This window comes from Amblyomma americanum, chromosome 4 (genome assembly GCF_052857255.1).
Source record: "Amblyomma americanum isolate KBUSLIRL-KWMA chromosome 4, ASM5285725v1, whole genome shotgun sequence".
Lineage (NCBI taxonomy): Eukaryota > Metazoa > Arthropoda > Arachnida > Ixodida > Ixodidae > Amblyomma > Amblyomma americanum.
The window spans coordinates 208,714,306-208,741,053 of NC_135500.1; the positions used below are offsets into that span (position 1 = coordinate 208,714,306).

General features: G+C 45.7%; 1 protein-coding gene across 1 annotated transcript in view; it reads left to right on the forward strand.

The window, feature by feature from the left end:
* LOC144127544 (cell adhesion molecule Dscam1-like) overlaps positions 1-26,748 on the forward strand; it is a 98,933-nt gene that overhangs the window by 59,473 nt on the left and 12,712 nt on the right. Inside the window, exons 5-15 of the mRNA XM_077660536.1 lie at positions 574-729; positions 5,107-5,415; positions 7,318-7,635; positions 10,755-10,932; positions 14,995-15,227; positions 17,922-18,083; positions 18,710-19,000; positions 20,244-20,363; positions 21,528-21,707; positions 25,042-25,189; positions 26,539-26,687. Of these exons, the coding sequence (XP_077516662.1) occupies positions 574-729; positions 5,107-5,415; positions 7,318-7,635; positions 10,755-10,932; positions 14,995-15,227; positions 17,922-18,083; positions 18,710-19,000; positions 20,244-20,363; positions 21,528-21,707; positions 25,042-25,189; positions 26,539-26,687 (2,244 nt within the window). The remainder of the gene's footprint in view (positions 1-573; positions 730-5,106; positions 5,416-7,317; positions 7,636-10,754; positions 10,933-14,994; positions 15,228-17,921; positions 18,084-18,709; positions 19,001-20,243; positions 20,364-21,527; positions 21,708-25,041; positions 25,190-26,538; positions 26,688-26,748) is intronic.

Below are 26,748 nucleotides of genomic sequence, written 5' to 3' on the forward strand. Positions count from 1 at the left end.
CGGTAAAAAGAAAAAGAAAAACAGCAATGTGCATTGGACTACTGGCTTGTGCTAAGTTTCAGAGTTTACTTGTTCCAGTCACTCCTGTATCGTGTGTCCTGCAAATATATATTATTTTATTTTTAATAGAAGCTTAGCTTTGCGCATTTTTCAGGAACACCTAAATTACGTACAGCATATTGTGTTTTTAACACTTATTGCACAAATAATGAAAAATAGCTATTTGCGAGTGGCGATCTTTCAGGTTTTTCCCCCTTAAGTTGAGCAACTGCCTAGCTTTACTTCTGGGCTTGTGAGCCTTACTGGCAGGTTGGTTGCTGTAGCACAGATCGGCGTTGACATCAACGAAGTTGAGAATTTCTGCTTTGAATGCGCCATCAAAAGATTTTTGATTAATCCGTGTCAAAAGAAGTCGCCAAACACAGTCAGTAGTGCTGCTGCTTGTACCTAAGCGAATTGTTAAACTTTTGCTTAACTAACCGGTTCAACCCGCCAACTAAGCCAGTTGTTCAACTGGATAAGGCATGTGCATGCAGCGGCTAGTTGTTCGCAACTTGAATCCTTGCCTTGCAGAAACAGCAGGGCCCTACGTGATGCTGCCAACGGGCGAACTGGTGGTGCGCGAGAGCACAGCCTCAGAGGCGTTCCACTCCTACCGCTGCCGGGCACGGAACGATGTCACGGGCCAGACTCGCCTCAGCGACACCGCCGGCAAGATTGTCGTCACCGGTGAGTTACCGCGTTGGTCCCGCACTCTTTTCTTTCTTTCTTTCTTTCTTTCTTTCTTTCTTTTCTTTCTTTCTTTCTTTCTTTCTTTCTTTCTTTCTTTCTTTCTTTCTTTCTCTTTCTTTCTTTCTTTCTTCTTCTTCTTTCTTTCTTTCTTTCTTTCTTTCAAAATGGTGGTATGAGGCCGAGGAGAAAAATAATCTACAGTGCATTCACAATTACAGTTACACGGTGAGGGCCTTTAAAAGTGGGTTCATTTATATGGCCTCATATTTGCGTTCCTAAGCAGCGTTTGTACGAAACTTTCAGTTTAAATTATTGTTTGGTACTCGCAGAAAGCTGCAGTTCTTGGTCTAGTTCGTGTTTTTAAAGGTTTCAGCTTTAAAGTCTTAGTGAAAAACTCTTAAGAAGAATGGATTCTCTTTCCACTTACAGCGGACATGCTTTTATTTTCTTCACTACAAGTTACGGGACCACTACTACTCATCTATCCAAGCTTCGTTTCCCTTACACAAAACTCTCTCATTCTTTATTTACTTGGAACGTTGCTTGGTTTATTTTCCACTTAGTCTGCACTATAATAACATAGAAGTTGCTGTGGATAAGTTACAATTGATTCAAGCGCTTAATCTCTTCTCTTGCCTTCCGTACGACAAAAATTCGCCTATGACAATGCCACAGTTTAACTGCGGAAACAGCTTGCGCTGACAATTCCTGCCTTTCATTTTTTCCGTCTTTTTTTTTAGGTTTAAAGACCACCATTCATAACAAAAGTAGTGTTTTGTGTCTTCAGAAGGTGCATACTCATCCATCTAGGCCAACTAAAATTATTCCTCTGTGCCGCTGTAAGACATAAATGCCTTCTACCTACGATATTGTGTAATATAATATAATAGAAACCAAGCCAAAAGAAGCAAAACAAAGGGTGCCAGAATATAGCGAATCCTTCTCTAAAATTTCCTTCGCTTTCGTGGGCTCCTCGAATTCAGTCACCGTATATACCTTCGCGGTAACAAGTGCGATAACTGAGCAACGGCTTCCTTTTTGCGCCGCGGAAGATGTCGTTGTTCTCCTGGAAAAGGACCGCAAACCTCTCAGTGCAAATCGTGTTTCAGCATACAGTGTATTATGCGGAAATGTTGTGATGTGTATTTTCGCCCAGTGATCATTTCGGTGAACAAATACGTATAGTATCTGAAGCGTCGAATTTGTACCTCCTGTAATTAGTCGCGAGAGGTTTCTCGGGATGAGCAACCTGGTTACGACAATCCTTACCTGTGGCTGTGTTTGAAACAGCCACCCGTTGGCACATCGACGCATCAATTAACCGCTGCACAACTGCGCGACAACTCCAGTAATCTAGTATAAATGCAAATTAGAGAATGATCAATTCTGCATATATGTACTTTAACCAATTAACGCTATCACGTCATACCCTTAATGCGAAACTACGACAAAATCAGTCGCAACAGAAAATGTTCATGCATTAAACCGCCCATCATGAATCGCCTAAGAGTTTTATTTATTCTTGTCAGTATCCTAGTCAGAGTGAAGGAGGGAGTTTATTCTCAATGAATTATTGGTGATATTAGCTCAGGGAGGACGAATTGCTTTCGTGCGTCAATTAGGGACGATATATCAAATAGATCCCGCGACAAGAATAAGTTGGCCAGTATCGATAGGTTACCACTTTATAATCACAAAAATACGTGTCACCGAAAGCAAAGCTTTTATAAGCTACAAAATGAAACAAAATGCGTCTTCTGCTACCGGACAAACGTCAACGTAACCAGAAACAGCCAGGGAGAGTTTTTACTGAGAACAGTGATTGGAAGAAGCTGTCCTCAGTTTCTCTTTAAGGGATGGCACGTAAGGTGGGCTATCAGCTGTGTTTAGCCAAACTTTAAAAACTTGATAGAAGTTATCCTAATACAAATAGGCGCTCAACAGCGCCAACATAAAGCAAGAGTGCACTTGTGGTGCTGACACACAAAAAAAATCGATGTCTTTTTCAAGTTTTACAATAACGACGAAAATTGCCTCAGGCCTTCCCAGAAATGTTTTGACAGAACTCCGATGGCTCGTCTCATTCTCAAAAGCCCTTTTCGGTGCCACTATCCACGGCAGTGTCTTTTAATCAATGCTTGGTGCGCAAGAGTTCCGAGCCGTTCTTCACGGCGTGGAGTGCCCTCCTCTCGGGAGCAGCGGAGAGCGGAGCCAATCAGCCGCGTACTGCGTTCACGACACTCAGTGCTGCGGATCTTCTAGAGCGGTTGCTTTAAATACATGGCTCAGAAAGACCGGATGTATTGAGAACGGGGCTTTCTATAGCTCCTGGCCGAAGTCCAATAGGATTTCAGACTAGCGCGCTCAATGAAGCAGCGTTCACGTAGTCTGAACGATTTAAAACTCATTAGATACAGTATATCATTGAAGCTATTTCGTATTTGGCATTCCAGATGTCCCTGCAATCAGAATGAAACGGACATGAACTTAGCAAAGCGGACCGGCTTGAGAAAAGCTATTAGGGCTTCAAAGTAATTGGAAAAGGAAGTTTCGATTTTTTATTATTTTGCGGTATATATTGTAGCGAAGAGTACGACAGTATTTACTGCTGGGTTTAAATTCTGTCTCATATATGGGCTTCGCAATTATTCTAGTTGTATTGGTGCTTAGTGAAAAAAGTAAATGGACGCCCTCAAAAAAATTATACACCGAAGAAAGCATTGCCTGTGCTGTTTAAATTGATGCTAATAATTCGTACTCAAAACCGTGCTTCCACAGCAGAGGTTGAGCACTGTGTTTTAGCATGCAGAAAAAAAAATGATAACAGAAAGTAATAAGGCTTTTCGAAATATTCGCCATTGCACCTGTTTTTTCCAAGCACAAAGGTGCGAAAATTCATCATCTATTTAAACTCCCACCTCTTTTGGTTACAGTTGGCGGCAGCTGAGCTGAGTTGAGTTGAGTTGTTGAATGCTACAGGTGGGGTTAGCCTTGGTTTATCTGCCGGCAATTGCTCCACCATAGCATCCCTTCTTTATTAACAATGTCCTAAAGCCTGTCGCATCTACCCTGCTATGCGCACAGTCTCTTATAATAGCACACATTCTCTTCGCAGTCACCATCTATGCACACAATCAATCCACACGGCAGCTCTCAAGGTCGCTACAGAATTACTTCAGCCCGACGAATAGTTTCGTTATTTGAGTCCGTACGCCTTTGGTTATGTGCGAGTGAAATGTGAACCGATGCCCATGTTTCCACGAGAATATTATGAGGACAAACAAGTCTATTTATTGTTTGTGCGTTTACGGGGCTTAACGTCCTAAAGCGACTCTGGCTATGAGGAACGCCATAGTAGAGGGCTCCATAAATTTCAACCACCTGGGTTTTTTTAACGTGTACTTACACCGCACAGTACACGGGCCTCTAGAATTTGCCTCCGTCAAAATTCGACCGCCACAGCCAGGATGGAAGCAGTGTCTTTCGGGTCAGCAGCCGAGCGCCATAACCACTGAGCCACCGCGGCGGCTGCGACAAGCAAGCGTTTGTTTCCACTTTCTGTGATAAAAATCCAAACTGCTCTTAACAAGCTATGCGAAAACATGAGAGGAAGAAGATCTCTTTAATGGTAACTGGAGATGAGGAAGGAACAGCTTTCCGAAGGAGATTAAAATGTTGCCTACGATTCTTGCTTTTTTGAAATATTCAAGCAATGTGTTTAAATGAAGGACTAAGCTTGGAGACGGGTAACCGCTTTCATAATACGGCAGCCTTGCCTGTACCACGTCAAAATTATAGCAAACAACAGTCCGTGGCCATGTTCCGTTTATTAAATTCCGTTTATTGATATTGCAAGGAACAGTAAAACGGCTTGCAAGTTTAAGCGTGAATGCTGGAATTTCATATCACTGTCCGCATGATTTTGTAGTGTGCGGTCTTGCGATCTTCTTTCTTTATTTTCTTTTTCTTCTTACTCTCATCCTGAGTGGAGCATGCTCTTCACTGCTTGCTTTAAAATTTATTGATCACCTATCTTTTTTTAGTTTCCTTTGCTTTTCGCGCAGCACTGTTACATTATGTTTTCATATGTACATTCACTTCTAGTACAATATTCTGAATAATGTAGCTTGTTAGTGCGGAGAGCGACAGCTGACGCGCCACTGTTGCTGCACCCTCAGCACCCTCTGAGGCCAGGGTCTAGTCAGGAGGACATGTTTCCCCGCCTCAAGGGCATGGACGTAGTATCACCTCAATAAACAATAAATGCAGGAATGCATGTTGCAAAATACAATCACCGGTGCGCATTTTGCCCTAATGCTTTTTAATATTCGAACACAATACTTGTCTGGTTTCTTTTTCTCGTTTTGTTTTCAGAAGCCGTCAGCGACCTTGCTCCTCGCATAATCGAGACGCGAAGACTAGTTCGAGCGGTGCGGGGAGCACCAGCCGCGCTGCCCTGCGTTGCCCAGGGACACCCATCGCCTACGCACACCTGGTTTCGTCTCACAAACCGCGGAAGTGACGGCGCAATTCCTGTGACGACTTCAGACACGGTGTCTGTTCGCTCAGGAGGATCGGTGCTGGTGATACGCGCCGCCCGTGTCGAGGATGGTGGCAGATATCGCTGCGTGGCGAGCAACTCGGCTGGCCAGGACAGGGCCGACACAGAGCTCTTCGTCTCTGGTGAGTGTCGCTTACTAAGCAGTGGAATTTTATCTTTGATTTGACGAGGCGATTAACGCAAACCACGCAAGAACATACTGCGCTTACAGTAAAGGCAGTTGAGACTCAGGATAGCGAGTGGAAGAAAAGAAAGAACTGATCTTGTTGGAGGGGTTCTATGATTACTGTCATGGGCGGCTGCGTTTTTGTAGAGGAAAAACGCTAAGGCGCCCGTGTGCTGTGCGATGTCAGTGCACGTTAAAGATCCCCAGGTGGTCGAAATTATTTCGAAGCCCTCCACTACGGCACCTCTTCTTCCTTTGTTCTTTCACTCCCTCCTTTATCCCTTCTCTTACGGCGCGGTTCAGGTGTCCAACGATATATGAGACAGATACGGCGCCATTTCCTTTCCACCAAAAACCAATGAATTAATAACATCGAATATTGTTGATGGTCGTGGTGAGGTTGAAGCTTGGGTCACGTGCGCAGTGCTATAGTGTATGAAACTAGCGAGCGGTCATTCAGCTCTGATGTACGCCTGGAAGGTGTGATTGGATAACCTTCGTTTGGCAGGAACTCAGGGAGAGAGCTCACAGTGAACTGCTGAAATCTCTCGCATAGGGTTGCATTGGGTCAGCCAAGACTGATGCAAAACTGATTTGGGAGCACTTCGAACTTTGTTTGCCAAACAAGGCTTCGCTCAATACGATGTCGTAGAGATGCAGCTCAGCAGTGAACATGAAGGCTCAAGACATTATGATGAGCCGGACATCACCAGAGCTTTGGCGGCATATCCAACATTAATACACTAATCCCTTGCATGAGATGAATGACTGAGAGTGTACTTGCAGTGGGTGCCCAAGGGCTTCGATGACTACAGGAACACGGTTTCAAAGAGGCAGCTGAACATATCTAGCTATTCTGGACAAAAGCATTTGTGAGCGGGAAACTATTTGTGAACGCAGTTTTTCGTATAATGCAAGATTTCATTATAACATTCAACATATCTGGAGATCACCCGACAGTAGTCTTGAATTTTTTTTCTATTAACATCTTTGCTGCCCTCAAAAGCGTTCCCCATTGGTTTTCTATGGGAGTCTTAACTGTTCGATGCGACCGGTGGAAACATTTTAAACGAAAGATTTTGCTACATATCAGAATAAAGGACCATTGCGTTCTATTACTGTAAAAGTATGTTACAATTTTCCAATTTTCAAAACTTTTTTGTCCGAAACTGCTGGGCATAAATGTCGGTTACCGAGAGGACGATTAGGCTTGTTAGGCTACTATAGTTGAGCGTTTTGAAGCGAGCTTTCGGTCATGAGGAAGGCAGTCAAGAGTTTTGTCCACTGCATTTATGAGCTTTCACAACCTGAACTTGTATCCGGGGAGTGGTTACTGCGCATGAAATAATGTTCTTAAAGAAGCAAATGACAGCGTGCAGGCGAACATTTTCTGAGGAACCCTATTATACTTTTCCTTCTTTTTTACATCGACGGGTTGTGTCGCTCTGCTTAATTACAATAATTACAAAAATTACTAGATTTCATATTCGAATGAGGAGGAAACAGCCGTAAAGGCCGCAGCGGACCGCTTGAGACTGATTGCGATCAACCGGTTTCTTTAAAGCGCTCGTAAGCTAAAGAAAAGAAAGTTTTTTCACTTCGCCTCCATCGTGATACAGCATCCCTGACCGAGAATCGACCTAGTGCTCAGTAATAAAGCACCGTAGACACTGAGCCACCGAGATGGAGGGTGTGCTTGTCTTGCTTCATATAACTCACTCTATTTACGTCTTTTGTCGTTTGATTTTCAACTTACCGCCCGCTTTATTGTAGTTTTTAGAATAGAAAGCTGGTAGCAATTGAGTGGTGCACCGCACGTGCTTCAGTTAGGTCTCTGTTCTCGCTTTGCCGTGGCCAGCACCGCTGTCGGCGCGCATCGATCCGGCCGTGCTCGAGGTGGAGGCCGGCAGAGGGGCCAACCTGACCTGCCGGGTGGCCGGACAGCCCGTGCACGGCGTGCTGTGGACCCACAACGGCCGGCCCCTTTTCTCGGCGTCTTCCGCCGTCGTTGTCGGCACAAGTGGAAGCAGCGGGCTGCCCACTGCGAAGGCGAAGCTGCTCTCCCGCGACGTGCTGCTCATCGCCTCAGCCAAGCGCCAGGACAGCGGCATGTACCAGTGCTTCGCCTACAATGGCCAGGATTCGGCTCAGGGAACCGCAGCAATCGTCGTTAGAGGTGCGAAGGTTTGACAATTGCTCCTTACGGAGTAGAACACGTTCTGGGGCAAGTTAGTGCATAGCTGAAGTAGATGAAGCGCACAAAAAAATTAGGCAGTGGCTTAGCTCTGGTTAAACCTGGATATACAAGTGAAAAGCTGCAGTTATGCTTGGTTTGGCGTCATGGTTATGCTTCGTAGCTTGGCTGGTATTGTATACGTTGTTTATCTATAGGCGTAGACTTGGTTACTCAATGGCATATGTTTACGAGTTAAACACAGAAGCGACAGTATTAAACTTCTTCATTTATTATTGTTGGACACATTGTCTTGCAGTTTCGCTACAGCCATAAAGACAGCCCGGTGACCCGAGCAAGCGGCTGTCTCTATGGTTGTTACTGAGTAAATCGAAAGACCCTTCCATGCCGAGTGTGCACGCCTATTCTCTGGCAAGCGCATTATATAGCCTCCTTGCGCGTGCACATGACGCATATGTGCAGTAGCGCGCGGCTGCGCCGAAAGGTCAGGCGACGGAGTCGGCGGCGGCGAGGAGCGAACGCTTGCGCGGCGCGTGACGTCACTCGTTTTCGCGCATGCGCATAACTCACCAGTTCGGCTCACGCGAAGCTCGGCTCTGACCCGCGTAGTGAAGCTTTTCGCTTCAAAAACAGCACATAGACCAAGAATAGCACGAGCCTGTCTCGTGTTATTCTTTGTCTGTGTACTGTCTTTTGTGCGCTTCGTCTACTTATGCTCATCTCGGCCCGCATAGATGATTGTCCGTGGTTTTCTCCTGCAAGACAAGGATTAGTGACGGAGTTTTCCCGTTTCTTCTGCTACTGACTCGTACGGGGTTGGTAAAAAATGTTCTAGGGTTAGCGAGTCTGCTTCTGAGCGGTAGAGTTTTAAACTTACAGCGTCTGTAAAGTTTTGGCACTGCAGACTAAACCGACCAATGTATTCACACTTTTTCTCTGGTATGCACCATGTGGTTTACGCCCCAATGTGACATGGTGAATTAAGCACCGGACACCTACACATCCGTAACACACTCGTTATCAGTTATCACTTCCGGAATCAGATATCACAGTTAAATGATTTGCTGAAAGGAACATACCAAACAATTCTGGACAAAAGCATTTTTGAACGCGAACCACAATATGAACGCATTTTTTTTTCATATATAGTAAGATTTCGTTATAACAATCAACATGTCTGCAGATCTACCATTGGCAGGCTTGCATTGTTTTGTTATTAACATTTTCGTTGTCGTAGAAGTGTTCCCCATTAGTTTTCTATCGCGGTCTTAACTGCTGGGTCCGATTCATGGAAACACTCTAAAAGAAAGATTTTTCTACACATCGGTAGAATGGACCATTACCTTCAGTATTTTTATACCAGTGCTTTACAGTTTTTCAATATTATTTTTTTTAACCGAGAACGTTGGAGATGGCTTGGGCATGTGGTAAGTTTACGATAGATTTCATTTCAATTTTAGCTGCCCAAGAATCTTTTTCAGTTTGATGTAGTGGCTACATCCTCAGTATTCTATATGCTGCTTCAAGAATCCAGCTTTTGTTTCGGAGTGAATCCGTAGTGCACAGCTGCAGAGCTCGCCGAACCGCGAGGTGTTTATTCTAGCCATTACTGCGCACTTTTGTTCCCGGAACAAAACAATACTGTCATCCGAAGAACAGAAAGCTCACTTGGTGTGCGACGCTAAAAAATTTCCGCTGCCGAGGCAGGCTTTCTGCTGCTTTTAACCTCGAACTAAGCAAGGGAGGCGCGCTTCCAGTCGTCAAGCACAGCGCCGCCTTTAGGTGTAAACAGAGCAGCCTACTTTCTACGGTGCATGCGCACTCGCGAAGGAGGCTTTCAGCTCACTGGCGTCTCACTGCCTTCACTCGATCGCGTTTCCCGGCACCGCTGAGCCGCGGTTAATTGAATTTCGGGGCCGTGAGGCGAACACGCCTTGTCTCCACCAAGTTCGCGTGGGCTTCTTGTTAGGCTCTGACGAGTGCGCGGGAGGCAACGAGATTAGCTGAAACGTGTGACTGTGTGTTTCACGCCAATCGTTTTTTTTTTCTCATCACAGTTTACAGCAAGGAGTATTAGCGTTGGAGGTCTTACCACACTGCCTCGTTTGCTATTGTAAGAATACAAAACGCTCACGTTGTGGCGTTGCATGGCGGCACTTCTTCATTTCTTGGTTCGTGGCACTTTGCAGGTCCTCCTCTAATGCAATTGGGTGTTGTTGTGCAGACTAAACTCAAGTTTTTATGCTGTGTGGATATGTCCAAGAAGCTTGATAAGCGCGTAGATTGGCACGGCAACTATGAAGCTGTGATCAAGCTTTGGTCAGAAGGCCGCAGGCTAAGCCTAGTTCTGAGTCCTGTATTAAAATATAACGCTTTCAGTGTGGCCTGACCACTCGGGGGTCACACACTACATGTGCCTTTTATCGCAAAGATGGACGGTTTTGGATTTATTTATGGAGTCATCCAAAAGCACTTTCACAAAAGCACTTATTTTCCGTTTCACCGGTGACCAACCGCACGAAAAAGCGTGCGCCATTTTGATTCGTAAACAATGTCGCGCGAACAAAACAATACTGCGGAACAGGTGGCAAAAATATCGAAATGAATGTTTGAAATTTATTTATTTAGCTGATAGATGTGCGCGGAACAAATCATGAAAGAAAGAAAATCGTGCTCAAATGGATCTCGAGGTTTGCCGTGTTTAGAGCACAACTGGAAATTCTTTTCATTTCAGAGCACCTATTTTATTAGAGTGCTCTCCTATTATCCTTTTTCTCTGTGTTGTATTGCTATCTTCTCCTCTCTGTCTACATGCGTAAGATATCACACCGAATTATATGTCCTAGCACAGTTCTCGGACATTCTTAATTAAAGGCTGCATAGGCTCTAGAGTTGGGCAAGTTGGCGGGTAACCATACAAGGAACCAGCCGTATAGGCACAATACACAAAGGTCAACAGGAACTCATTGCGATGCTGTGCCATTTTTAAGGGCACTGAAGAAATGTAGAAGAACAATAATGCCAAAAGAATTTAATTCTGGCTTACGCGCAAACCTTACTACTTTGTCATTTAAAATATTTCTACCAATTTGCGTGTGCAGAGGATGCCCCCGTGCTGAAGCACGCGTTCTCCGAGTCGGTAGTGGCACCAGGCAGCAGCGTGTCTCTGAGGTGCGCGGCCTCGGGGAATCCTCTGCCCCAGGTCACGTGGACACTGGACGGGGACACTGTTCCAGAAAGTTACCACGTGCGAGTGGGAGACTACGTGAGCAGTGAACGGTGAGACGCCTGCTCGCTTCTCAGTGGATTAATGAGTTTGTTTCTTTCCTTCAGTTTAATTTATGATGTTCCGAGATGGGATCGTTCGGACTTAAGGGTGGCTGCAGGCGAATCGGTAGATCGAGGACAAATAAAAGAACGAATGGGCAGATATCGACGAAGCTGTGCTGTCAAATGAATTCTTTATTGGAAATGCCACGCTTTTTATTTCGTCGCAAATATCTCTTCTTTTTTGTCTTCCTGCGCTTTCGCGCCAAATAGCGACTTCTTTTCTGGACAAGGCCACTCGCGGTGTGCTTGCACACTGCTGTCCTCTTTAGCGAATCGCCGATGCTTGGAGGGTTTCCCGAGTTATCTCATCGCCACTCTTTTTCAAAACTTGCACTTTATGAAATATGAGAGTACACGCGAGTTTTTGGTTCTTTTCTTGCCTTTCTTGTTCATTGTGCATTCTTTAAATTGTAAGTGTAGATTGCTACCAGGGGTACCTGATAGTGATGATGCGTGCTCTGTCGTACAAATGTTCAGGTATCTTCCTGTTTGGCCTATACCTTGTTTTCCACAGGGCGGGTAGATGCTATACAACTGTTCTTAGAAGCAAATCGCTGTATCGCGTCTGGTGTGCGGTCTGGCATTGTGGTTTCTTATTATGCCTGTTGACTCGAGCACAGATGCTTTTTTGTCCTGTTAGGTGCTGACAATACTATTCGTGCGCCATGCGCAATTCTTCAATTAGAAGAGGAGTGTGTAAGCACAGCGTCAGTGGCCGCGTCGGAAAAAGTTTCTTTTTTTGCGCGAACCTTCAGGACGATAAAAGGGAGAGATATTTGCCACCATATAAAACGGGCGGTATTTGAATTAAGAAATTCAGTTGACAGGACAGCTTCGTACACGTTTGTATGTTCGTTCGTTTCTGTGCCTTTATTCTACCAATCCTGCTGCAACCACTCTGAAGTATGGAGCAACTAGCTCAATTCAGCATGCTTTTGTTGTTTGGACACTGCACTGTATTAGGGACTGCTTTATTTGCAATTTTACGGAAACAAACCTTAAAGAATGGTCACCAGTGAGTAAGTATCCTTTGTGCATCTACTCTAATACTAGGGCAAGCAGCGCGCACGTGGTTGCAAGCAAAATGAAGTACATGAGATAACTTTCCGCAATCAGAAATTAAGGCTTGGATCTCGCGATTTCGTCGACTGTGGCCGCTCTGCACAAAGTATGCGATGCCAGTGCACGCTTAAAATCCCCATGTGGTCGAAATTATTCCCGAGCCCTCCACTACATCCCTCCACTACGGCACCTCTCTCTCTTTCTTCTTTCACTCCCTTCTTTATCCATTCCCTTACGGCGCGGTTCAGGTGTCCGCCGACATATGTGAAACAGTTACTACACCATTTGATTACCTCAAAAACCAATTTCGTGCTATCCCTGCAGTCATCCTGCCTATTATAAAAAAAACAAGCTTTAGCTCATTAGGACGAATATACACGTGCTTACTTTTCAACAACTGCGTTGTCAATAGCAAAAATTGTTGGTACTAGTGCAGTAAATAAAAAAACAGTGCATAAAACAATACAGTTGCTCGACTTGGCTGCCTTTGAGAAGTTATCAAAACTACTGCACAGCAAAAATGGGCTTCTTCTGCGGCATTTAAATTAAATGTTAATATCTTTATGTGTCGAGTTCTGTTTCACTCTAGTGGATAGTTATTTAGAAGGGACACTTTAAAAAAGACAAAAATGACAAAAATAAAGTATATTTGTGGCTTAATAGCTTCAGATCTAAATGACAAAACATATGCATATTGATCACATTTGTGGCGCGTGCTTGTTTCCTTAGGTGTGGGAAATTTCTTCGAATTCCACTCAGTAGTTGTTTAGTTTTAAGAATGGAATAGGCTTGGGCAGGTTGGTAATTCATTGTAGCACAGTAATCATAGTACGAGGAGATCACAGGACGAAGACGAGACGGGACAGGCGCTAACTTTCAACACAGCGGATTTATTGCAGACCAGGAGCATATATACGCAACTGGTAGCCGCCGCAGTGGCTCAGTGGTTACGGCGCTTGGCTGCTCATCTGAAAGACGCGGGTTCGATCAGAGCCGCGGCGGTCGAATTTCGATGGAGGCGAAATTCTAGAGGCCCGTGTACTGTGCGATGTCAGTGCACGTTAATGAACCCCAGGTAGTCGAAATTTCCGGAGACCTTCACTACGGCGTCCCTCATAGACTGAGTCGCTTTGGGACGTTAAACCCCTATAAACCATAAACCAAACCATACGCAACTGACACGGACAACAGAAAGGAGATGAAAATGAAAAAAAAACATCACAAAAGTGCCACATGCCGTCATGCTATGAAATCGAGCTCTTTCCTTGATACTGGGTTTGAACCAGACCGCGGCGGTTGCGCTTTTATGGAGGCAAAACGCTAAGGCGCCCGTGTGCTGTGCGATGTCAGTGCACGTTAAAGATCCCCAGGTGGTCGAAATTATTCCGGAGCCCTCCACTATGGCACCTCTTTCTTCCTCTCTTCTTTCACTCCCTCCTTTATTCCTTCCCTTACGGCGCGGTTCAGGTGTCCGCCGATATATGAGACAGGTTCTGCGTCATTCCCTTTCCCCAAAAACCAGTTAAAAATTAAATTCCTTGATAATGCCACAGACGGCCTGCTGACGTATTGTTCTCCTGCCCGTGCTATCTCACACGCTTCCTTGATTTCTGTAGTCAAGTCGTTATGGTGCCGATACAAAATGACGGCCTTAACGAACCGGAAATGGCAAGGTGGTTCTGCGTGACATTTTTTGCATCGGTCTGCCAGATGGCCGTCGGTAGTAATGTTTTGCACTTTATTGTTGTGCTCTTGGGGGCGCAGATAAAATCACCTGCCCGTTGTGTTAAAGTTAGCGCTTGTCCTTTCTCGTCATCGCCTTGCGTTCTTCCGGCGCTATGATTACTGTGCTTTAGTTTTCATTGCTAAAAGTTGACCGTCATCGCCAGAAACTGGATCCACGGTGGTCCGGCACTCTCACCAGATCGCCGTGGATCGCGTCTTGGCGAAGACGAGAACGAACTGTACTGAACTACGAAGTGCGAATTACGAACGACGAAGGAAAATTTTTCACAATTAACGAAATTTGCACGTGTCCCAAATATGATAGATTTGCATGTGTTCCGTCAATTAGATGCAAAGTTATTGAGGCGCTAATATGCATCATTTTTGGTGTCTTTTATACTGCCGGTTCTAAATACCTATCCACTGGAGCCAAAAAGCGCTGGGCACGTACCGAGATTAATATTTGATTTAAATGTTGCCGAAGCGGTCCTTTTATTGTACTGTGGCTTTTTTGTTCAAAAGACTTGACAAAGTCAGACAAGTCGACCAATTGTATTGTTTTATGCACTACTTTTTTGCTTACTGAACTAGTACGAACAATTATTACGATTAAAAACGTGTACTGTTGAAAAGTAAATAAAATTTGTTTTACTATCCCAAGCGGAAGGACTGCGGCAATCACGCAAACATTGTGAAAAATGGCCAATGGCCGCGAAACTGGGGGGTTCGGCTTTAACGGATGTAACTAGGTTTTCGCCGTCATGCGCTCTGGAACATTGTCCCAAAGACTATAAAAAATGGCTTGACAGTTGTGTCCCGCAGAGGCCGGTCACAACCAATCGGCATCTACTTGGGACCCTCGATAACGGAGAGTGAACTCCTTAGCGATCAAGTCATTTTCTTGCATCTTCTTAGTGTGCCTCGCACTGCCACAGAAGGGTGAAATATATTTGGTTGGGTAGCACCTATTCGCAAAAAAGAAAACATAAAAACAAATCACAGGAAGTAATAAATAAGGAAATGAAAGTGTAGCATTTGTTTTTACCTGTTTAAATCTAAGGTCAAGACGTGGACAGAAAGTTGGGCAGGCTTACCTTCAAGCGCGTGGCGCATAGCGCACGCTACAGATCTCACAGATGAAATTTCTCAGGGTTTCCTGGAGACCAGCAAGCGGCAATATGCTTCCTTTTTGTTCCTGCTCCACATTTCTGCGTCCCTGTTCAGCCTGGTGCACAGCTACGTGAACTTCACCAGCGTGCGGGTGGAGGACGGCGGCCTCTACGCCTGCGAGGCGCGCAACAGCGCGGGCCAGGCGACGCACTCTGGGCGCCTCGTCGTACCGGGAAAGCCCGTGCTGCGGCGACCCGTGGGCAACGTCACTGCGCTGGCAGGCCACACCATGGTGCTGCATTGCCCCGTGGCCGGACATCCCATTCGGAGCATCGCTTGGCAGAAAGGTCAGTCTATGCGGCACGAGGCTTATTCTCCATGTCATGAATTATGGAATCGTTCATTATGTTAACATTTTAGTCGGAGCTAAGGTTCCATCTTAGACGGTTGCCGCTCTAGCGGAGCACCGAAGAGAGCGCTAAATCTCGCAGACTCGCACGCCGTGCTCATCACCGGGAACCCCTACAGTGCAGCCGTAAAGGCTGACGATTTTCTACGGACGTAAATACAGAAGGGACAAATAAAAAAAATCACTAAGAGGATGGTTACGAGTGAATAGCGCGAATGTTTGAGCAGTAGCTGTGGGGTCAAATCGAATAATTCTCTTATAATGGCGTTTTCCAATCGGCTAACCGAAACAGCTCTCTCCTAAACTGCTAAGGAGCGAAATAGCTGTAAACGGGTCAATCAGAGCTGAGGATCTGAATCCGTTTCACGCACTGAAACATGCTGTTCAGTTCCGCGGAGCAAAAAAACTTGCTCCTGATCATCGATGGGAACAAGTCACAAATGTGGCGCGCAGGCCTGTTGCACGGTTGTCACGTTGTAGTCGAAATCCGCAGCCGTATATGTATACTCTGACCCCTTATAGTACGTTAGGGTGCGTCTAAGTCTCCGACAGACATGGAATGCAGCAGAGCCTGACGACATAGCCCTGGCGAATGTGGAGTTGTGGAGCGCGCACGCCGCTAGGGAGCGTATATACAGTCTGAGGCAGTGTGATACTATTACTGAAGGCCTAAACCTACTGGGACTGAACTACCCTAATGCCGCGTATTATCTGAAAACGACTGAAAAGAACACATGAGCTTAGCTAGCCGAAAAATTGGTCTATCTTGTACACCATCTTTTTTATTAGAGAGCAGCGAGCGCAACGCCAGGGAAAAAAGTGGTGCAGTGGGGCCGGAACGAACGCCATAAACTTCAAATCGCGTTCACTGTGTGCCGACTGTGCCACAACGGAGAGGGATGCGTATTTTTTCTCTACAGCTCCAACGCACTACTGCGCGTACAGTGCCGTGATATGATACCCATACCCGCGCATCAACCCATGAGCGTCAGCGCCGTAGCCGGCACTCTCGCCAAAACACCAACCCGCTTTGCCGCTCACACCAAGTGCACTGTCAGCCTGACAGCACCGCAGCCGACGCTCTCGGCAAAGCATAAACACTCCTTGCCGCTGTTGGCACGGCAGCAACTTGCCGCGTTGCCAAGACCGCCGGCGGAACCACGCCTGCCTTGCGGACGCCGGCGGTGCACTTTTATGACGAACGAACTAAGAAGATTGGTTTGGTTTATGTGGGTTTGACGTCCCAAAGCGACTCAGGCTATGAGAGACGCCGTAGTGAAGGGCTCCGGAAATTTCGACCACCTCGGGTTCTTTAACGTGCACTGACATCGCACAGCACACGGGCCTCTAGAACTTCGCCTCCATCGAAATTCGACCGCCGCAGCCGGGTGGAACCCGCGTCTTTCGGGTGAACTAAGAAGACCTTACGCTCTAAAAACAAATGCCTGAAACTATTATAACGGACGGGATGAGATCTCACATCCCCATCAAGCTCAGATAAGCTCTGGAACACGGCATTCACGTAACAAGCCGAGTACCTCTCCAAGTTAACGAGGGCCTTGGTCTAGATCCGCCGCATCATTCACATAGTCATACTATTTCGTAGTTTAGGACTTGAATCATGGCTTAGCAGCCTCGTTTATTCCGGGTGTATAAACTTATATAGCACTCTTTCTTTAACAGCAAACGACTGCATTTTTTTTCCAGAAAAAATCCTAAAGTACTCATGTTATTGCAATAGCTACAATTTATTTCCCAATGGGTGACAGAGGGGTTGGGCAAAAGCCAGGTTGTTAATCTTAAAAAGCTCCGAAGCACTTTGTTCTGCACGTACCCAAATCTACCGGACGTGCTAGCGTCGTGTGTTTGCCCCAGGCAGCAACTGACTAAAAAGCCTCGATAATTTTGCTTCACGGGCGTAACCACACTACGTACGGCACGCAACGTTCCCGTTCATTGTAGATGAGTGGTTACAACGATGGTAGTGTGGCAAGTATTTTTTCTTTATGTTTCTTCATTTTTATTTTTCTACGGGTTTTTCGGACTTAATTTTAGTTTCACTAGTATTCCAGGAGTTCGGTGAGTTGCAACTAATCATCAAAGACAGATGCAAATCTTCAGTGAGACTTTTGATTTGCTGTTTGAGAGTGCCTAACCGACTATTAGATACAGAGAGGCGTTGAATTTTTCACGGAGCATCGAGGAAGTGCCTTTACAGCCCTAAATGTTCATGCTTGCATAGCGAAAGTGCACTTTAATATTACGTTAAATTCAATTAGATACGCCGCATTAAGATAAGTTGAAATAAAAAGTCACCGTGAACAATATATTTTCCTCTCCGAAGTTGTGGCAAACCATCGTCGAAGTCACAGCAAGACATTGTATAGCAGGTCACGAAATCAGTAATGCTTGAAGGGTTGCTGGATCGTTTCATTATAGCGCCGCCCCCGCGTCTTTTTCATGAAGAGAGGCGATGCCATTAGCACGCACGGAGTGTAATCTGGCAGCGTACCTGCGTGTAATAGAGAAAGGCGTTCGCATCATTGTAATCTGCAGCGTAGGCAGGAGACACATGGATAAATTTCATCGGGCTGATGTTCTCCTTACCGCGTGCTGCTCCCCCCGTGGGCAGACGGGCGCTGGCTTCCCCAGAACCACCGGCAGCGAAGCTTCCCCAACGGCACCCTGGTGGTGACCCAGGTGCAGCGCGGCCAGGACAGCGGCTGGTACGGGTGCACGGCCAGCGACCCGGTGGGCAACACAGCCGGAGGCCAGCTCGCCGTGCGCGTAATGAGTGAGTACTCTGAGCCATGTAGCAGCGCAACTCACTTGCTCGTTCGCTTTTAAGAACTTTGATATTATCGTGAGTATGCATTCATACTCGGCCAAGGGATCTGGAAAGAAAAAAAATTGTTTCAAACTTGCCTTTACGTCATTGCGAGTCAGATAACAACGAGAACAATGAAGTGACTTAGGCTAAGGAGCGAGGAGAGTTAATACCTTGTCTCCCTGTTCCACTCGTACATGCGAACCTACTTTGTATTCGAAAGAAAAGTATAGTGCACAGAAGGCCTCATCTGTACTGCGAAAAGGAGGCTAGTTGATACTGTAATGCTGTGTAGGCTGAATGCGCTGAGAGAATACAGGGGAGCCGCGCACATTCGCTGTCTCGTTTCGTTCTTGTTAGCCATTCAGCGCATTCAATCAACACAGCTTATTAGGTACTAACGCTTCAGGATGACAGCCTCATAGACTCGTGTACCGTACGAAAATGACAAAAAGGAGCGCAGTCAAAAAATTCGTCACAGTAACAATAGTATTATGTTTGCGAAGAAAAAAATCGGCAGACTGCGCGGTTTAGAGAAAAGCAACAATGAAACAAAGATCAGAGTTCGCTCATGTGAACTGTCACCACCGCAGCGCCTCCCGTGGTGAGCCCGTTCAAATTTCCGGACGGCCTGACCGAGGGCAAACGAGCGGGCGCCGCTTGCATCGTGTCCGACGGGGACCAGCCCATCGCCATCGGCTGGCTCAAGGACGGCCGCGCCCTGGACGAGCGGGCGCTGGACGCCACCGTGTCCCGCACCAACGACTACACCTCGTTCCTGTCCTTCGTCGCCGTGCGCCAGGAGCGGCACTCGGGCACCTACACCTGCGTCGCGTCCAACCCGGCAGCCTCGGCCAACCGCAGCGCGGTCATGCTCGTTCGCGGTGAGCTCGCCGACTGGACCGGAGGGGTTCACAGACATACACGCATCTGCACGAGCTTTAGTCTATCGGTAGTTTTAAATAATTGTTGAGGAATATTGCTTGGTCCTGGTTGGTTTATCGCAAAACAGAATCATGTTTCCTCTTCCTATTGACGATCAATCAATCAATCAATCAATCAATCAATCAATCAATCAATCAATCAATCAATCAATCAATCAATCAATCAATCAATCAATCAATCAATCAACCAAAGAATAAATAAATGAATGAATAAATAAATAAGTAAGTAAATAAATAAATCAATCAATCAATCAATCAATCAATCAGTTCTATGTTCTGACAGAAAGGGGGGTTGGAGCTTACACTATCTAGCTTATCCGGCTTCTCAGAGTCGCCTGATCTCCACATACCCAGCAATTCTGGGCAAAAGCATCTTTGAACGGGAAAAAATTTATGAACGCAATTTTTTCATGCAACGTAAGATTTAACTATAGCAGTCAACATATCTGCAGATTACCCGAGGCAGTCTTGAAATTTTTTTTCTATTAACGTGTTTGTTATTGTCAAAAACGCTTTAAATTGGTTTTCTATGGGAGCCTTAACCATTCGATGCGACCGATGGAAGCACTCTAAAAGATATTGCTTCTTATCAGAAAGATGGACCATGGCTTTCAATATTATCGTAAAACTATCTTAAAATTTTCCAATTTTCAAAATTTTGCCCGGAATTACTGGACATATTTTTTTATTCCTTTGCTGGTGCTGCATGACGACCGACTGTCGCTTTTTTTTTTCTCTGTGGGGAAATTTGCGGTCATGCATAAACGGCGCTTGCCTCAATAGCTTGTTTCAAGAATTAAAGAATAAGAGAGGGATACAGTTTGTTTTCAAGCAGGGTTAGTTGTGTCGACTGTAACATTTTGTGAAATTATATTTAGTCGAATCTTGACTTTAGTATCTGTGGCTGTTCTTAGCGTCCAAAAAATTGTATATATATATATATATATATATATATATATATATATATATATATATATATATATATATATATATATATATATATATATATATATATATATATATATATATATATATTCACGCGAGAGAGCATAAAACGGAAAGGTAAAAGTTGGGCCTAACCCAGAGGCCTCCAGCTTGCTACTTGTTGCAACTACATCGCATGCATCCAAGGAAACTTGCAAGACCGGGAAACCAATCAGGGCAGCTTTTGCTTGGCCCGCAGTTGGTCCTCGATGGCGCCATGAGCCACAAGACAAGGCCGCCACCTTGGGCCACCAGGTCAGGTTCGACTGCCAGGCGGACGGATTTCCTGCGCCAGATGTGCGGTGGAAGAAGGAGCGCTGTGAGTGAAAAGGAAGAAAAAAAATGATTGGGTTTAATTCCTTGAAGAGCTTAAACTTTAAAGCAGGAAGTGACTTGTTAGTCGTTTGCAAGCACAAGTCCACAGCCATGCACCAAGTCTATATTCCAATTCATTCTCTCATCATTGATTAGGCTTCGTTGTCTTTCCGAAGCGCTGATCACAGCGGTACACTTGCGTGGTCCAACTATGAACATGGAAAGCCGCAGCTCTTACAGCCCCAACGTTACCACGTGAAAAACGCGAAACCAGGCGTCTGTCTTTTCGACAGTGAATCACGAAAGCAAGTTCGGCATGAAACAGGTGCCCCGCCGCGGTGGCTCAGTGGTTAGGGCGCTCGACTACTGATCCAGAGTTCCCGTGTTCAAACCTGACCGCGGTGGCTGCGTTTTTATGGAGGAAAAACGCTAAGGCGCCCGTGTGCTGTGCGATGTCAGTGCACGTTAAAGATCCCCAAGTGGTCGAAATTATTCCAGAGCCCTCCACTACGGCACCTCTTCTTCCTTTCTTCTTTCACTCCCTCCTTTATCCCTTCCCTTACGGCGCGGTTCAGGTGTCCAACGATATATGAGACAGATACTGCGCCATTTCTTTTCCCCAAAAAACCAATTGTTATTAATTATTATGAAACAGGTCTCTTGTACAAGCCGCGGGAGGGCATGCGTAAGTAAATCATTGTTCTCTTTTGTTTTGCGATTTTAACAGGAAATTTTACTTTGCCTAACATTACTGTTAGTTTCCCTCACTGAAAACATTTTTCTCCACCTGAAAGATGATGTATACATGAAGGTTTTCCTTTCACTTGCATGGTGAAGTGGTCACGTTTTCCGCAACGCTGTCCTCCTGGTCGTGGAAATTGTTTTCTTGTACAAAGAAGCAAGCTATTCAGCACTGAAAACTGACGCAGCGCCGCTATAGTTGTTATGTTAATGGGCGCTGTTTATCTCCCCACCTTTCCTTGACATTCAGTCAGCCTCTTGAAGCGCGTGCTAACTGCCAGTGCTAGGAAACGGCTGACGTCACGCTTGGTGGTGGTGTTTCCCAAGCAGTGAGAAAGTATGCTCTCGGTCAATTTATCGGTTCCAGTTCGTCTTTACGTTCACCTTGTCCCCCAACCTTGTTCCCCTTGGTCCCGGCCGAGGCCAGTGTCGGAGGATGGAGGCCGCCAGTTCGCGACGATCACCAGCAGTGCCCGCGTGCGCGTGCTGGAGAACGGCTCACTCGCCATCGACGAGGTGGATCGCTCGGACGCCGGCCGCTACCTGTGCCAGTCGCTGAACGGCATAGGACCTGGCATCTCGAGCGTCGTCACTCTTGACGTCCAAGGTGCGTGCGCAGATTACTTTATGAAATGCGCTCTTTTAGTGCGAAGCCAAATGGCACGTGAAACATTAGAGCACAGCGCAAAGGAACGGCACAGAACACAGCAGAAACATTAGTGAGCACGAGATTCCTGCGACGGCGAAGGACAAAACTGAAAAAAAATTGAAAGGGAATTGATTGAGGCATATCACACTGCGAAGACAGCGCCCGTCCTGTGTTTCTTTGTTACTGCTGTGTTCTGTGCCGTTCTTTTGCGCTGCTATCTAATTCACGAAGTAGGAACCAACTAGCCCAAACTCAGATAGATAGATAGAGAGGAGGAGGGAAAGGCAGGGATGTTAACCAGAAAGGGGTTCCGGTTCGCTACCCTGCACTGGGGAGGAGGGATTAGGGGAATAAAAGGAGGAAGAGAGAAGGGAAAAAAAGGCCAAACTCAAATTTTAGTTGAAGGCACGTGAAACCTCGTGCTACGGAGATGCTCACCGAACAGATGCTTCTGTTCGGTGAGCATGTCTAGTAAAGGTTAAGAACGAAGTGTGCATATATATAGTGTACCCGTGTTAACTGTAATAAATAATTTTCCTCTCTCTTACCGTGAAGCTGTCATTAAACTTCTTTTGTGCGCAAAGGCTACGTAAATGTAGCAAAAATATAAAAGCCTACAAAGGTCGGTTTCATCAAGTCGGAAATCCTAACATTCCTGCAATAACTGTTTATTATAAAACAATCACAAAGTAAGGTTTTTCATGTTAATAACTTATTACGCAACCCATGTCTTTTCTCTTTAGTGGAAGCTCCAGTAATAACGATGTTTATGAGGCAAGAACTTACGCAACAAATTTCGAGGACTGCAGGTAATGTTCTGAAATTAAGATAAGAAAAACAACACAGGAAAGATATGTAGGACACAAAACTTACATCCGATAGTCCACTAGAGTGACAGGAGTTCAATCAATCAATCAATCAATCAATCAATCAATCAATCAATCAATCAATCAATCAATCAATCAATCAATCAATCAATCAATCAATCAATCAATCAATCAAACAATCAATCAACCAATCGATCGATCGATCGTTCAATCAATCAATCAGTCGATCAATCAATTTTATTTCCTTAAAGACCCCTTTTTAGGGGCATTGTATAAGGGGTGGGTACAACGTTTTATGTTACAGCAAATAATCATGCGTTATGATGATGACAAATAGCTGTAGGCTCTACGCGCGAAGTTCGCGGGGCAGGTTATTGCTGCAATGTCAGCGGGAAGGCCATTCCAGTCGGCGGCGGTGCGAGAAAAAAAAAACGATACGAGAGGTGCTGAAACGTGATCAAAGACAGCAGAGGGTCAGGATGCGGGACGGGGTTAGGTGCTTTGTAGTGAATTATTAGCTAGTGGCTGTCATTACACACCACACGGATGGGTGGAGACAATTAGGACAGCCGTTTGCCGTGTACAGCACTTAACGGTTGATTACAGTAAGTGTAGCGATGATAACACCTCGTGTCACTGTGCTTTCTCGGGCTCACGAATCCAAACTTTTAGCTTTTAGAAGTGCATTGTAGTCTAGGGGCCTTGAACGGGGCATGAAGCTAGACAGACATGAGGCAGGTGGTGCCATGAGTTAGTGTTTAGAAGAAAGGCTCATTGATGAAGTGGATGTTGAACATTCAACGGGCATGCATTGCTTGCCACTTTACACAATAGAAATTATCTAAAATCGTAGGGAGGTGTGAGATGACCTGTGCGTCTCCTTGATCTTGTTTTCGTGTTGCCACAGCAGTTCTTCGAAGCAGGTCGTCTTCGCAGATTTAAACGCTATTAGTTCTGTTGTCAATATACACATATGAATCTATGTCCTCTAGGTTTGGGGTACGTTGTGAACGATCATACGTAGTTGTTGTTCCTGACGCCAAGTATCGTGCACAGAGAGAAAGCCACTGTGAGTGCGTGAATTTATTTATTTCGGAGCTAGTCATTATGAACAGCTTTACGGTGAGAGCGCATCCTTACAGCTGCAGTGAACACTAATTCAACAGAGAAGAAATTTGTTCCCCAGGAATATGTTTATCCACCAAATCTTTATTGCCCTGTTGAAAAACACGACACAACGGTTTCTGTCGTTAAAAACATTTGCTGCAACGTTTCTGACTAGAAAAGTGTAGCAACAACAGAAATTTTTTAAGTGACGACAGAATTTTGTGTAACTACTACAGAAAAGTACTACAGACTATAAAAAAGTACTACAGAAAAATACTACAAAACAACTAAAAAATCTGTCCTTAAGACAAAACTACAAAACATTTTGTCGTATTTATGACATAGTTTTGTCGTTTTTCTTTCGACTGGGTGCGGCCGACAAAGTACTTGTTACCAGTATATTCGAGACAATCACACTTTATATGCAACCAAAACGTCTCTGTTAGAAAATAAACATGCCAAAGATTTATGTCTGTACAGCCTGTACGGCTACAATATGTCAGATTCTTCAGCTGTTCCGCATGTTTCGAATTTGTTTGTTGATCATTTTCTTGAACTCCTGCAGTTCTGCCTAGTGTCACAAAATGCGGCGCCGCTGCCGCAACGTGCTGTGGGATGTCAGTGCACGTTAAAGATCCCCAGGTGGTCCCTTCTTTATCCCTTCGGTTAAGGCGCGGTTCGGGTGTCCGCCGATATGTGAGACAGATACTGCCCCATTTCCTTTCCACAAAAAACCAGTTTACATTTACAGCCACTGATGTCTCTACGGGGGCGCACTTCCCGTCAAGCCAATGATTTTGTTGTCTTTTTTGCCCCATTCCCAGCAACCAGACGTGATGTTAAATAAACTGAACTTGAACATAGTGATCCACATGCCAATTCCATTGACCTGTAAACCTCAATGGCCTGCACATGACAATGATTTATCCTTGCAAGGGATCTTATATACAAATACCAATGCACTCTTTAGCACGTTCGCCTCTCTTCCTCTTTACTTTTTTTTCTCTAATGCTCTGCTTTTCTTTCACGAGCTTGAGCCCCTCGGAAGAGTCTCGGAATGCCAGCTTCTAAACTTTTTTACTCCGAGTTTCATAGCATACCGTAAATCGTGCCCGTTCTTTCTTCGGAGCGGTATACAGCAATAGAAGGAGCGTGGGACCAAAGGCATTTCAAATACGAACAGGAAGTGCATGATGCCGCAGTAAACGGGCATCTGATGCTATATAGCATACTTATATAACTGCTTTCGCGGAGCATATAAACGCCACTGACGCCAGTGACTTCCTCGCCACCGCCGTGTCGTATATCCGAAGGATCTAGCCGCCCAAATAAAAGGCGGTCTCTCGGCGCGGATGCAGTGGCGGCCCACTTCGACGAGAAGTTCCGGGCAGTGACCGTACGGCGCGGTGAGTCCGCGCGCCTCGAGTGCCGGGCTCAGGGGGACCCCTCCATCAGGCTCACCTGGACGAGGGACGGCCGCCGCTTCGACGCCGCGCTGGAGCCCAGGTAAGGAACAGCCATCAAGATTCAGAGGCAATAACTCCCGGATACGCTGCAAATGATTGCTCGGATGGCGCAAAGTCGACGGAAGGTCTACTCTTTCAGTGGAAGCTTTTGTGCGCATTATGTGCTTTTTATACTGCGGCTGCAGGCAGTTAACGATCGGCTTTCCTGACTGACAGCTGCTGCTTCTGGACTCATTTGCTGCATTTCTTTAGCTTTATTATTTATTTTTGGCATCAATGCTGATAGAGAAGTAACGAGTGCATCCTTTCCTGACTGAGAGCTGCTCCTGGTGCTGGACTCGCTTGCTGCCTTTCTTTAGCCCTTTATTTATTTAGGTATCAATGCTGATGGAGAGTTAACGAGTGTATCCGGACAAGTCACTTTTCTTAACAGCCTAAAAATGATCTATTCCCAGCTTCATTTGCGCTTTTGGCCCGCACCCACCATGGCGGCTCAGTGGTAACGGCGTCGGGCTCTCGATACTAAGGTCGGGGTGTCGAATCCTGGCCTCAGCGGCCTATTTTGATGTAAGCTAATTGCGGAAATGCCGGCGTCCCGCAGGTTAGAGAATCCCGAGTGGTCGAATTTTTTTCCGGAGTCCTCCACTTCGGCGTCTCTCGTAACCCATATGTCGCTTCGGGGTGTTTAACACCTACCGCAACACTTTTCACACGCCTTGGTTATTCTATACATAGTTCGTGGAACCTTTTATTGAAAGTAACACAGCCATTTAAGAACAGGCTGGCGAACGTGTACTTGACATTGAAGTCATTGTTAAAAGCACGTAAATTCGCCCTTATCCCACGATTCGTGCAAGGACAATTAAAAACAAGCAGATACAAGGCAAGCTGTAATATGTAGCACGAAATAATTCGCTATTGTCGATGCATTGTCCGCTGATTTCCGCAAATAAAGTCCTAAACAACCTCGGAATACGCTTTCACCTTTGTAGTCATGCATGCTGGATGGTATAACCGTAAAAGGAGTGTTTTTTTTTTTACGTTTCGTTATGCGGAGCGTTGCAGCAACTGCAGTAAGAACCAATCTTCAGAGGGCACTAAGCTACAGACAGAACCAAATGCTGCGGCTGTGAAAAAAAGCCTCGAGCTTTTCGCTGCTTGTTGAAAGTAGAATAAGATTACGATAGGCGCGCCACAACCTAAACAATGTTAAGCCTTTTCCTCTCAGTGTTCAGGGTGTATCAAGCATGGGCTAATAAACAATGGACGCAAGATTAATGCAGAGCACCAGTAGAACTCGCAGTGATCGAAAATTAGCGTGTACTCAACGTTATCCATCCATTAGATTGCAGCATCATTTTGCAATCGGCAACTGTGGCATTCTTACAGGTACGTTGTACAAGAGAATGCCGGCAGCGGTTGGGCGGAGTCTGTGCTGCGCATCACCGGCACGGACCGCCGGGACTCTTCACTGTTCGGCTGTCGCGCTGAGAACGCTTACGGGGGTGACGATGCCAGCTTTCGCCTCATCGTCCAAGGTTTGCGCGGCGTGCTGTGCTGACTATATGAATTAGGTAGGTCACTGTTTGCGGGTACAAA